Raw genomic sequence first — 13,318 nt, 5'->3', positions numbered from 1 at the left:
CTTGGCGAAGTTGCGGACCACCAGCAGACATCCTGCGAAAGAACCAGCCATGAACAAAGGGAGGAGGCTCATTGCCTTAGTTCTCTCAACAGCAATACACACTGCCCAAGACAGAGTGGAACAGTGCTTGCAATGTTTTGAGGAAAAGAAAATGCTAGCCAAAGTCTATTTCACCTAACTAAACTGAGCTTCGAGCTCAAGGAGGCAAGAATTTAGGGTTTGAGGCTTTCTGGAAATAACTATGACATGACACAGTTTAGCTACCCAAGAGAATAATTAAAATAAGGCACTCAGAAAAGGGAGTGTATAGTAAAAAAAGACTTGAGGTGAGCACTGAATCAACTTAAATACAGAAAAAAGATTAAACAGCCCTAGAAATTAGGCTTATAGACATACTACAAATGTGAAGCATTGATTGCATAAAAGAATAGTGTAACAAGTTCAGGATGTGGAAATCAAGGAGATGGGAGGAAGTGTAACTGTGCTAACTTCATTCTTCAGAGCCAGGGAGGTAGTAGATATTGTCTACAGTAGAATCAAAATGAATCTAACCTTTTAACTTTACCAAAAGCCAAAAAGTCTTGAGGTGAAGAAAGATAAACATTTATCTGACTTTCAATAATTTCTTCCTTTTTGCCCTAAGTTTCTCTTTTACCTGTTAAATTTGGGTAAAATACTTAAAACAGTATTTATACAGTTTTGTGAAATGTAACCATTGAGGGAAATTGGGTAGATGGTACATGGGTCTCTCTGTATTATTTCCTACAAATGCATCTAAATTTATATCAATAAAAATTTCAATAAAAGTAGTATTTATAGAAAAATTCTGTATTTGTAAAAACTTCCTATCTCTCTTGCTCTACACACACATACAGAAAGAAATCTGGAATTGTGTTCATCAAATGTTTATGCTGGGTCTATTTTTTTTTTTTGCCCCCCCTCTGGGTGCTGTGGTTTCAAGTGAATTCCTAAAACTTCTTCATATTTTTATGTATTTATTAGGTTGTTAAATAATAAGTAAGGGTCACTTTTACAAATAAACTAATATTCATATTCATTATTCCTTCAAAAGAATTAAGAAGCAGAGACAATCAAAACATGTTTCAAAGCAAAAGGTTCCAATGGCTCCCATCTGAGAAAAGTAATGGAATGAGACTGGCAAAGATTAAGTGGGAGCATGTGAATAACTGTGTTGGCAAAACTGGTAAAACCAGAGTGATAATGAGAGCTTGAGCCTTTTAAACTGGGGCTTCAAACAGAAAATGCAATATTCTCTTGCAAGAGCCAGCTTCAACGCCGTAGAACCTCGTGTGTTGGTTATACTAAGACACTGGAATACCCAAATCCCTTCTATCTGTAACTTCCACTGTTAAAGCACCTCTAAAACACATGATTTACCCTCAGGGTATTGGTTAGATTCTCTTGATGAATGAGTAACTGAATTTCAAGAAACAACACAGAGATGAAAGTGAGAACTTCCAGTCCTAGCTCTGCAAGAGATCGCTGTGCCTCGATGGTGTTATCCTAAAAGAAGGACTGTGACCCATTACACACAATTTCATAGAGATGATTTTAGAAACAAATGAGATGTTCATGTAGATTTTATTATTTTTTTCCAAGTCCTCTTTTTGGGTCTGCCCCTAACCCAGCAAGAAAACTATAAAAAGAAGTTCTCTGTAGAAAAAAATTAAAAACCCTTCTCTCAAGAAAAATCTTTCACGTTGGTTCTCCATTTTTTTTTAGTTAAGTAGTAAATAGTTAAATGCACTATTAATTGTATCCATTAAATATATAAAGCCAGATGAGGGCTTTCTATTCCAGATCTCAACCCAAACTCTTCAAATCAAGATTATATACAGTTGGGACCCCTGGGTGGCTCCTTTGGTTAAGCATCTGCCTTGGGTTCAGGTCATAATCCCATGGGGCTCCTTGCTCAGCAGGGAGCCTGCTTCTGAACCCTCTGCCTGCCACTCCCCCTGCTTGTGCTCTCTCTCTCTCTCTCTGACAAATAAATAAATAAATAAAATCTTAAAGAAAAAGATTATATGTAGTTAACCCTTGATTTTTTGCAAGAAATACAGTACAGTACTATAAATGTATTTTTTTCCTTATGATTTTCTTAATAACATTTTCTTCTTCCTAGATTACTTTATTGTAAAAATACAGTATATTATACATATAACATGCAAAATGTGTTAATTGTTTATGTTCTCAGTAAGGCTTCTGGTCAATGGTGGGTTATTAGTTCAGTTTTTGGGGAGTCAAAATTATACTTGGATTTTCAACTGCACAGGAGGTTGCCTCCCTTAACCTCATATTGTTCAAGGGTCAACTGTATATTTATTGAGTACTGACTGAATGCAAAGTCCTGGACTCAGCACTGGAGATACAAAGATGATTGAGATTCACAAAATATATTGTATCTAAGTACCATTAAGTGATGGTGATAACTTACACTGTGCTAGGTACTATGCTCATGCTTTTTAGGCATTATTACATTTATCCTCACAGCTTTATGGGGTAGGTATCCTTTGTATTCCCATTTCATAAACAAGGATTAACTGGGTCTAAGAGAGGTTCAGTAATTTGCCCAGAGTCACAAAACTAGTACATGGCAGTACTAGTTCATGGAAGGATGAGGACTTGAATATAAGTCTGTCTGACATTGAAGCAAGAACAAAGGGCTGCATGACCACAGAGGACAGAAAATATAAATACATGCTCGGGGCTTTGGGGGAAGGCATCAAAAGTACTCAACTGACTTTTGGAGATATGGTTTTGAAGTATATTTTCAAGGAGAGAATGAAGAGGGGGAGATTTCAAGGAGAGAACACTGCATGAGCCCGAACAGAGAGGAATGAAAATGCATAGCAAGTGGCCTGGTGACCAGGGTCGGTGGTGGGGGGGGAAGGAGATGGACACGTTGGTTGTCATAGGCCCACATACTGTCATCAGTGACATGCTGGGAGCCACTGAGAACTTGTCCTTTCAGACCTCAATGAAACTAACGACTGAAAAATAGCATGCTAGAAGAAGTCTTGGAGTGTGGTATAACTTCAAGTAGTAATTACCAGAGAAATGGGACAAAGTCTTTTATAAATGGATGCAATTTTGTTGGCACTCGCTGATAACCTGCTTACTAATAACAAATGCAAATCCTTAAACTCATCACCGAGATGAGGGACTCTTTCCGAGAGAAATGAAAAGATCACAATGTTGATAATCATCAACTCTTGTCAAGCAGTCACTAAAATCAAGTTAGTACATGACTATATCCCAAATACTTCAAAGATGCTGTCAATTAGACCGCCATTTTAGACTTAGTTATTTCTATACTCTACCCTCTTAATTAAAACAAAGAAGTCTAGGGCGCCTGGGTGGCTCAGTTGGTTAAGCGACTGCCTTCGGCTCAGGTCATGATCCTGGAGTCCCTGGATCGAGTCCCGCATCGGGCTCCCTGCTCGGCAGGGAGCCTGCTTCTCCCTCTGACCCTCCCGCCTCTCATGTGCTCTCTCTCTCTCTCTCATTCTCTCTGTCTCAAATAAATAAATAAAATCTTTAAAAAAAATAAAAATAAAAATAAAAAAATAAAATAAAACAAAGAAGTCTAGGGAAACGTGAGCAAAGATTTCTTGACCCTTGAATACACTACTCAGTAAACTCCAACTGCAGGATCTCAAAGAAATTGGTGAAAGCTGAAATGCCCATTATGAGTAAATCATACAAAGCAGCCCCCAAAAGTCCAAGAGAAATTCTTCGTATTGCCAGTTTTGTGAATGCCAATTTCTACTTCTGGTGAGGGATACAGAAACTAGTAAGAGTGCTGAAAATCACGGGATTTGAGCTACAGCCCTGTGCTGACCATGAGCTGGCTATTGAATTGGCAGGACTGAGTTTCTCTGGGCTTCAGTTTTCTGGTCTCTCAGATAAGGAACCAGAAGAGAAGTTCCCTTCCAGTAATAACAGTCTATTTTGGTATGACTCTGCTCTGGAGGAAAAGAAAGGGGCATGCAGCATGATACAGACAGGAACTTAAAGAGGTGTTAGGACAAATTGGTTCTGGCCCCAGCTCTTCTGCATGATAGGAGAGAAAATGACTGTGAACAAGTCTTTTATCCCCCCTTGATTGACGTTTTTTTTTTTTTCCCCTTTCCTTGGTAGTTTTTTACTGTTTGTAAAGCATTTTATTCTGAAACATCAATGTAACAATAATTCCTAGGAATTATTTACACCTTGTTAGGACATTTTAACAACTTCTTCCTGTTTATTTGAATTCCTTTATTTATTTGACTTAAAAGCAGAGATACTCCTAATGGTCTTCCCCAGGGGATGCTTATTCAGTAACCTGTTCCTTATAAAATTCCTTCAGGGGACCATGCTTAGCTGAAGCTATTTAACTCTTATTCGGGAGCTTGTCTGGAAGAGGAAGTAGTAAAGAAAGGCATAAGGAAATATTTTTGGGAGGGAGGATAAGTTATCATTTCTTTTCTAAATTTCCTGGCCCTAGATGGGCCCTGACTATAGTCCCCCAGCTCCACCTGTCGTTTTTCTCAGTTCCCTATCTTGGACAAGACACTGTCAACCAGCTAGTGCCTTCACGAGAACTTTTCTCTCAGATTCATATAGACAATTCCTTTACCCCTTATTTTGGCCAAGATAAAACTGGAATTTTCCAAAATAACATTTACTTAGAATATGAGCATGCGCACACAGACACACACCAAACAATTAAAACATCCCACAAATACATAGAAATAGATATATCAATAGATTTGTCATCTCCAAATAGCCAAATACTAGCCACTAATATCTTGATCATTAAACATGATGGAGACCAACTTCTTTCACTTAAAAAATATATATATAATAGCTTTAAGTTAAGAAGAAATACTGGGGACAAGCAAAATGCATCCAAAAGTACTGCCATAGTCTGTCTTGGTGTATCCATAGTTTACCTTTTAGGACCAATGAAGGGATGGTGCACAGCAGGACACAGGTGGCCTAGGGGCATCCCCAGGGTAGGCTGTCAAGAGCACTGGTCAGACCTCTTGTCTGACTATCAACGCTCTCAGTCTCTGTGGTCGGCTCTCTGTGGATATCTCTAACCATATTTCTTGAGTTTTCCCCTTACAGCTTTGATTAAATGCTTGCCTTTCTGTGAGTATTGCCTTTCTCCTGGCTTTCATGATTTGGCCCAGGCTGTTCTTTCTAGAAATAATGCTCATCGGGTAGTAACTCTATTTTCACACATGATCAACTCCTGTTTATCCCAGTGCTGATTCAAAGGCCGCCTCCTGGATAAGCTTTCCTGTCCCTGTTACTGTAAACATTTTCTGCTTCTTCTAACTCTCATAGGATACTATTTGTATTCCTTTCATGGGATTGGAACTTCTTACTCTGTATAATGGTTATTTACAGGCTTGCCTTATCCCTTTTATTAAAAAGTAAGCCCCCAGGTGCACAGATGATCTATGCTTTAGCCATCAGCCCCCTGTGGTAGCACGTGATCCAGGTCTTTATACAATGGCCTCAATAAATATTGAGACATCGGGATTATCTCAATCCATGATTTTCATGGTAGCAAGGATTATATCACCATTGGTGCTGGGTTGAATGCAGGCATAAGAAATTTAGTCATGCTCTGGACTAAAAACAGAAAGTAGGAAAGAAGAATATGTCAAGATAATCCCTAGGTTTCTGGTTGGCATAAGGAATTGAGTGATGGTGCCATTAATAAGAAAGGGACCAAATAACTAATTTTGGGTGGGACAGCATAAATTCAATTCTGGACATGTTCAGTTTGAAGTGTCTTTGAAATGTTCATGTGAAGATGGGAATCAAAAAGAATGGTTATTATAAGAGCAGCCAGGATAAGCATTTTAAAAGTCCCACATATTAAGGGAAATGAGTAAACATTCCAAAGAGTGAATAATTCTCACAAAGACATAGTTACAGCCATTAGAGAAAAATTATCATGCCCAGAAAATAGAGAATAAAATAGAATCATGCATTGTATCACACTGAAAAAACCCTATTATTACCTCCTACTGATTTTTCTCGTTTTTTTCTTTCTTTCTTTTTTTTCTTTTTTTTGTAAAATCAAAATCCCATTCAACTGAATTTATATGACATAAAGTTTTATACCTAAATAAAGAATTGACAGCTTGAACCAGGCTTTCAGTCCTGAAAGGTTGGATAATTTAGTTTGTCTCTCATTTGTTAATCCTTTCATATATGTCTCAAAGTTGTCTTATATCCTGGCTTGAAAACCATATACGCTGGGACAAGTGGGGTGATTGTAAGAGCACCACAAATACAGCCAATATTTTTGGCCTAAGAAATAACTATGTCTGAGTTACTAAATTCTTGCTTCTATAAAATTATATGCAAAATATAATTTACCTACATTAAAGTTAATCACCACTAGCATATTGAGGGTATCAAGTAAAATATTAAAGTTATTTTGCTTTGTATATAAAGCAAAAGAAAATTTTAAAGGTAACATGTTATAACAACCACAAAATGAAATTTTTTAAAAAGACTGATTGATTTATAGCGAGCAAATGGGGAGAGAGGCAGAGGGAGAGAATCTTTAAAGCAGACTCCCCACTGAGCATGGAACCTGATGTGGGGCTCGATCCCAGGACCCATGAGATCATAACCCATGAGATCATGACCTGAGCCAAAGCCAAGAGTTGGAAGCTCAACCGACTAAGCCACCCAGGTACCCCACAAAATGAAATCCTAATTTGGGATTTATCATTCAACTAGGTACTGGGCTAGGTTTTTCCTTTATTTAGAAGGAATGCAAATCATACCTTAAATAACACTTTAGGTAAATGTTCAAGATATATAAAAGAGAATTTCAGGACCCTGTTTTCATATTCCACATAATTCATTGCTTTAGTATCTCAAAATATTCTTCCTTTGTGGGAACAAATTCCAAGATGGTTGCAAGAAAGGATTCTGCCTCACAAAGATACTGGAAGTAAGGGAGAAGCAAGTGTTTCTCACTGCATTTTTTTCACCTACAACATGGACCTGTGAGCTAAGCATGGGGAACCAGATGGTCTTCTATGGAATTTAGAGTCTTGAGGGAGTGACAAAGCTCAAGGTCAGTTTACAAGTATTTTGAAGTGGTTGTGGCATTCCAGAAACCAGTGTTGCTGCAGGACTTGGGGCGGGGAGGGTGGGTGTCAATGGTGGTTTCTTAGCAGGCAGCTCTTGGGGAAGGCTATTTGAGGCTTCCTTTGCTTCAGGTCTAAGCCTGGCTCTCTGCCTTCCTCTCAATTTTCTGAGCCATCCAGTATTTTTCACTCAATTCCTTTTCTTCTTAAATTGGCTTGTGTTGTTTTTAGTCAAGAAAGCTGAATAGTACATTTCAATTACAAATGACTTTTATCTATTCCCATTAAATCAGGCAACTGAATACTTTACAATACTGGATTCAAGAGCCAAACTTTTTTTTTTTTTTAAAGATTTTATTTATTTATTATTTGAGAGAGAGAGAGAGATTGAGAGAATGAGTAGGAAGAGGGGCAGAGAGGGAAGCAGACTCCCTGTGGAGCAGGGAGCCCAACGCAGGACTCGATCCCAGGACCCTGGGATCGTGACCTGAGCCAAATGCAGATGCTTAACCGACTGAGTCACCCAGGCACCTGAGCCAAACTTTTCTTTTAAAATATTTTATAATTTAAAGTTCTTACTGATTCAGTCTTCACTGTAACATTATCAATTTAACTCCTGGGGAAAATGCATTTCCATGGTTTGAGAGTTTGTCATAGAAGCAGTTACTGCATGCATATGCATCTCGATTCCTCAGAGTAGTTGAGTAAGTTATGAGAGTGACTTGTTATATTCAGGCCTTGACTTAAAAAAGAAAGTTCCTGTATCCATCCCACAGTGCCTTCTAACACTGCGCCCTTACCGTTATTGGGAAATTTAAAGTACTCAGTTTGTATTCAATTTATTATAGGACAGTCTTCTTTAAAACTGAATTATGATTTTTAAAAAATTATCCAACCAAATACATACATCAATCCAATTTCACAAGTTATTATCACATACAAAAAAATGTCAGGTTTGAGTTAGCTATGTTGATTTAGTATAGTCAGATTTTGGATTAACTTTGGATTAACTCAAATTTGGATTAACTCAAATAATTCTGCCTGATCTTGAAGACTACTTTTTCCCAAGGTGTTGCAAGTGGCACCCCATAACGTCTTTTCTCTTGCCTGAATATGTTTCACACTTTGGAACTAGTATAAGAGTGCTGAGAGCAGGAAAATATTTCCTCCTCCTATGACATAGGACTAAGATCTGTGGTCAAAAGGGTGTTGTGCATTAATGATTCAAACTCTACTCCCACCCCCTCCAAATATACACTTGTGAAAGATAAAATATTTTTCAAAATATTTTTAAGTTGAATTAAAAAGACAAAGACATTCTCCAAAACAAGATGAACATGACAGTGGACCTAACAGGTCAGGTACACCCTGGATAAGAGGGCAGAAACCATAGGCTGACACAAAGTCCAGGACTAGAAAAAGGCAGAAGAGACTGGAAAGTAAAGGAAATGAAATGCCCCAGTCACAATGAAGGCCCTGACCTAGACTGGGTAGAGAGAATGTAGCTGAATGTGGGGAGGGGTGTCTCTTACCTGGAAGAGAACATTGAAAAAATTCTGCATCTTCTTCCTTTTATGGAGCCAAGTACCTGCGATGGCAAGACCAAGCACAGACATGGGGTCTACTTCCTATTGGCTCCATGGCCAGATCTGCAATATCCTCAAAGTCCTATGGGGCAGAAAGACTCCTGAAGCCAGATTATGGCAAAGGCAAAACTTCCAAAATAGGAGAAGAGAATGCAGAAGAAAAGAAAAAGCAGAGCAAAACCCCTCCCGTTCCAGGTGGGAGAACAAACCAAAATGCTAAACCTCAGAAGAACACCAAATATCAAGGAAACAAACAAACTCAATAATCAGGACAATTCACCCTGGTTGAAATGCAAATCAAAAAAATGACTATTAAAGAGTCTACAGAGAAAAAGAAAAGAATTACAGTCACAAAAAAAGAAAAAAATAAATTAGCCAGATAGGAATAGCCAGATATAAAGTCAGACATGAATAAAGAATGTTTACAGAAAGTAAGAAATTGTAGAAATGAAAAATACAGCTGTTGACAGAAATATCAGCATGAAAAATAAGTAGACAGGGTAAATCTAGACTAGTCCTATTCTAAGAATTAGTGAATTGAGAAACAATTTTGAAGAAACCCAAAATACAGCAAAGATTGATAAAGAAATGACAAACATAAAAGAGAAAATATAAGACACATAAGGTATATTGGGACATTGCAATATTTATCTCTTAGAAGTAGAAAATAAAAAGAATAAGAGAAGATCAATATTTAATGGAATAATGACTGAAAATTTTCCACAACTGAATGAAACAGAAGTTCTCATATTGAAAACATATTCTGAATTCTTAAAAAGAGAAACAAGAATCAATTTTGTGACTCAGAAACACAAGTGTTGAGCCTAATGTGGTGCCCAATATAGAATTGTTTTCAATAATTTTTTTCTTTATCTTGATCTCTGGAACTTAGAGCAACAGACTTAGAATCTAAATATTGTGTAATTCAACCATTCTTATGGTGCTTGAATGTTGGGAGACAATTATCCATGGGTCCCTCTCATTTCTGTATGTCTTATATTAGCTTTTTTTCCAGACTATATTTCCAAGGATGCTTGTATAGCAAATGGTCTTGGAAGTTAGAGATAACGTCTCTCTCCAGGACAGATGGAAGTTTTGTTTGCTGAACAGAATAGTAAAGATAATGTCTGCTCCAGGACAAAGTTTGGGCAGGTTTGCTAGCCCTTCCCTTTTCAAAGACCAGAGTTTCCCAAGCTCAGGGTTCCTATACTATGTGGCAAACCCACTGTGTACACCCATCCATCTAGGCCATTCCACATCAACACTAGGACTTGTGGGGCAAGAATAACCAACATGAATATAAGACTCATGTTGCTGGCTTAACAAGAATAGTAAGGCCCTTTTCTCTGATCCTTTAGTCTCCTATCTTCTTCCAATATGCTTGAAACAGGCAGGTCAACTTATTAGCTTGCAAATAAGGTAAAATCTCAAATTCTCCATAGTTCTTGACATAGTTCTTGAGCACCTGACACAATGCTGGTACACTTCAATTTCTGTTCGTTTTCTTTGTTTGCTTGTTGTTTGTCCACTTGCTCTGGGAAGAACGGGGTTGTGGCTGACTATGGAACTGTAGTCACACAAAGAAGGAAGGAAGGACATGTATGAGCCCACGGCCACTTCCTCACTGTAAACTACCTGCCTCCTTCCTTCTCTGTAATTCAGTCCACTCACAACGTAATGTTTCCTCACTATAGGTATATGAGTTCTGTCTCTCCAGCAAGGCTGTAAACTCATATAGGCAAGGCCTATTACCTCCAGAGATGTCTACCATCGTTACTCTGTTTACTCATGTGAATAAAGCCTGGACTTAGGGATCAGGATTTGAATTCCAGCTAAGCCATTCATTGCCTGTGTAGCCTTGTACAAGCTAATTAGCCTCTGCAAACTTTGGTTCTTCTCAGCTGTAAAAATGGAGTGTCCTAGAACACTTCCCTTGGGGATGTTGTAAAATCACATGAGATAATATAAAGTCCTAACAATGTCTGGCACACAGTTAGGCATTAAACAAATAGGAATGAAGCATGTAACCCCCGACAGGAATTCAAATAGAATCACCTTTTAAGTCATGCACTATTTTTTACTCACTTCTCCTAACTTAGCCCTTAAATAGTGATATGCTCCTTAAATGAAACTAATAGAATTCTCAAGAATAAACTGAAACTACAAGACTACTCTTTGACTTAGCACTATCTCTAGGAATTTATCTTAAGGAAATAATAAGGGATTTGTGTGCAACTCTGTTCATTACAGTGTTACTTATTAGAGATAGAAACAATTAGTAACAACCTAAATATCTAATAATAGGGGATTATTTAAATCAATCATTGAATAGTCATGCAAGGTAATGTTTGCAGCAATTAAAGAAATCTGTCATAGAATGATACAAATGACATGGATTTAATGACATGCATATTTACTATTCAGTGAAAAAAAGCAGGCTCCAACACATAGATCAATGGAAGAGGATACAGAGCCCAGAAATAAACCTACTCTCATATGGTCAATTAATCTATGAAAAAGGAAACAAGAATATACAATGGGGTAAAGAAAGTTTCTTCAGTGGTGTTGGGAAACCTGGACAGCTACATGTAAAAGAATGAAACTGGACCACTTTCTTACACAAAAATAAACTCAAGATGGGTTAAAGACCTAGATGTGAGACCTGAAACCATAAAACTAAAAGATAACATAGGCAGTAGTCTCTTGGACATTGTCCTTAGCAACATTATTTATGGAAATGTTTCTTTAGGCAAGGAAAACAAAAGCAGAAATAAACTATCAGGACTACATCAGAATAAAAAGCTTTTGCACAACAAAGGAAACCATCAACAAAATGAAAAGGCAACCTACTGAATGGGAAAAGATATATGCAAATGATATATCCAATAAAGGATTTAACATCCAAAATATATAAAGAACTTATACAAACCAACACTAACAAATAATCTGATTAAAAATGGGATGAAGACTTGAATAGACATTTTTCCAAAGATATAGAGATGGCCAACAGAAGCATGAAAAGATGTTCAAGATCCCTAATCACCAGGGAAATACAAATCAAAACCACAATGAGATATCACCTCTCACCTGTCAGAATGGCTAATATCAAAAAGACAAGAAATAATAAGTGTCAGTGAGGACGTGGAAAAAACGGACCACTCACGCACTGCTGGTGGGAAGGTAAGCTGGTGTAGCTACTGGGCAAAAGAGTATGGAGATTCCTCAAAAAATTTAAAATAGTAATACCATATAATCCAGTAATTCCACTAATAGCTATTTACCCAAAGAAAATGAAAACACTAATTTGAAAAGGTATATGCACCCCTGTGGCATCATTTACAATAGTCAAGGCATGGAAACAACTCAAGTGTCTATGGAAAGGTAAATGGGTAAAGAAGATTTGGTATATATATATATAAAATGGAATATTACTCAGCTATAAAAAAGAGATCTTGCCATTTGAACAACATGAATGGACCTAGAGGGTATTATGATAAGTAAAACAAATTCAACAGAGAGAGACAAATATCATATCATTTCACTTATATGTAGAATCTAAAAAACAAAACAAATAAACAAACAAAAAAAACCCCCAAACAGACTGATAAATACAGAGAACAAACTGGTGGTTGCCAGAGCGGAGAGAGTATGGGAGGGATGGGTGAAATAGGTGATGGGGATTACAAAGAAAAAGAAAAGCAGACTCCAGAATACCTATAAATATTATTCTAATTTTTAAAAAATGTATATCCATTCATAAGATACTAAAAGGTTATAGATTAAAATGTTATACTTGATTGATTTGGTTATATACTTCTCTGTATCTTCTAAATTCCCTGAAATAAACATATATACTACCTATAATAAGTAAAAAGATATTCAATATTACATAAACTATACATAGTAGATTATTAGAAACCCAAATAGGAAGTAGGAGTAATGATATTTAAAATGACTTCTGAATACAGTTTAGCCAGAAAAAATGATACCAAGTCTTTCAAGGTTTATGTTCCTTTTTAAATCTCAAATGTAAGATACCTTAACTTTACAGAAGAACAGAAAACACAAGAAAATATATGCCAATACTAATCATCTACTGAAGTTTACATTCTTCATTCTGATGAAGTTGTTTAGAAAATGCTGCGAGCAATGTTACCAATATTGGGATGCAACTCAATTCACTTTTCATGCAAGTATCCCCTTATCTCGGAACCACAGTGAACTAATTTAAATTAGTTCTTTTCTCACCTTAACAACTATTGCATTATAAAATTGTTCAGCGTTGTTAGGTGATGTTTGGACTTTGCGAGTAGATATTATTTGATTACCTGGCCTTTTCTGTGCCGCCCGTGCCTTGATGAATGTTGATGAATTCCATGAGTTGTTTTTGCAACATCACATCTTTGCCCTCAATTTGAGTGATGAATTTATGCTCTAAAAGATCTGACACTGTTGGACGCTTTTCATAATCTTTAGTCAAGCATCTGCACTGGCAAAAAAAAAAAGAGAAAGAGAGAGAGAAAGAAGAAAGGAAAGAAAGAAAAGAAAGAAAGAAAAGAAGAAAGAAAGAAAGAAAGAAAGAAAGAAAGAAAGAAAGAAAGAAAG

At 36.9% G+C, this 13,318-nt stretch overlaps 1 protein-coding gene across 1 annotated transcript in view; it reads right to left on the bottom strand.

The window, feature by feature from the left end:
* Positions 1-13,318, bottom strand: part of MYO3A (myosin IIIA) — a 229,963-nt gene that overhangs the window by 165,286 nt on the left and 51,359 nt on the right. Inside the window, exon 8 of the mRNA XM_032396700.1 lies at positions 13,042-13,197. Within this exon, the coding sequence (XP_032252591.1) occupies positions 13,042-13,197 (156 nt within the window). The remainder of the gene's footprint in view (positions 1-13,041; positions 13,198-13,318) is intronic.

The sequence above is a fragment of the Phoca vitulina genome, unplaced genomic scaffold, assembly GCF_004348235.1.
Source record: "Phoca vitulina isolate PV1807 unplaced genomic scaffold, GSC_HSeal_1.0 scaffold93, whole genome shotgun sequence".
NCBI lineage: Eukaryota > Metazoa > Chordata > Mammalia > Carnivora > Phocidae > Phoca > Phoca vitulina.
Note: the sequence above shows the minus strand (reverse complement) of the source record. Positions and strands in the feature narration are given on the sequence as shown.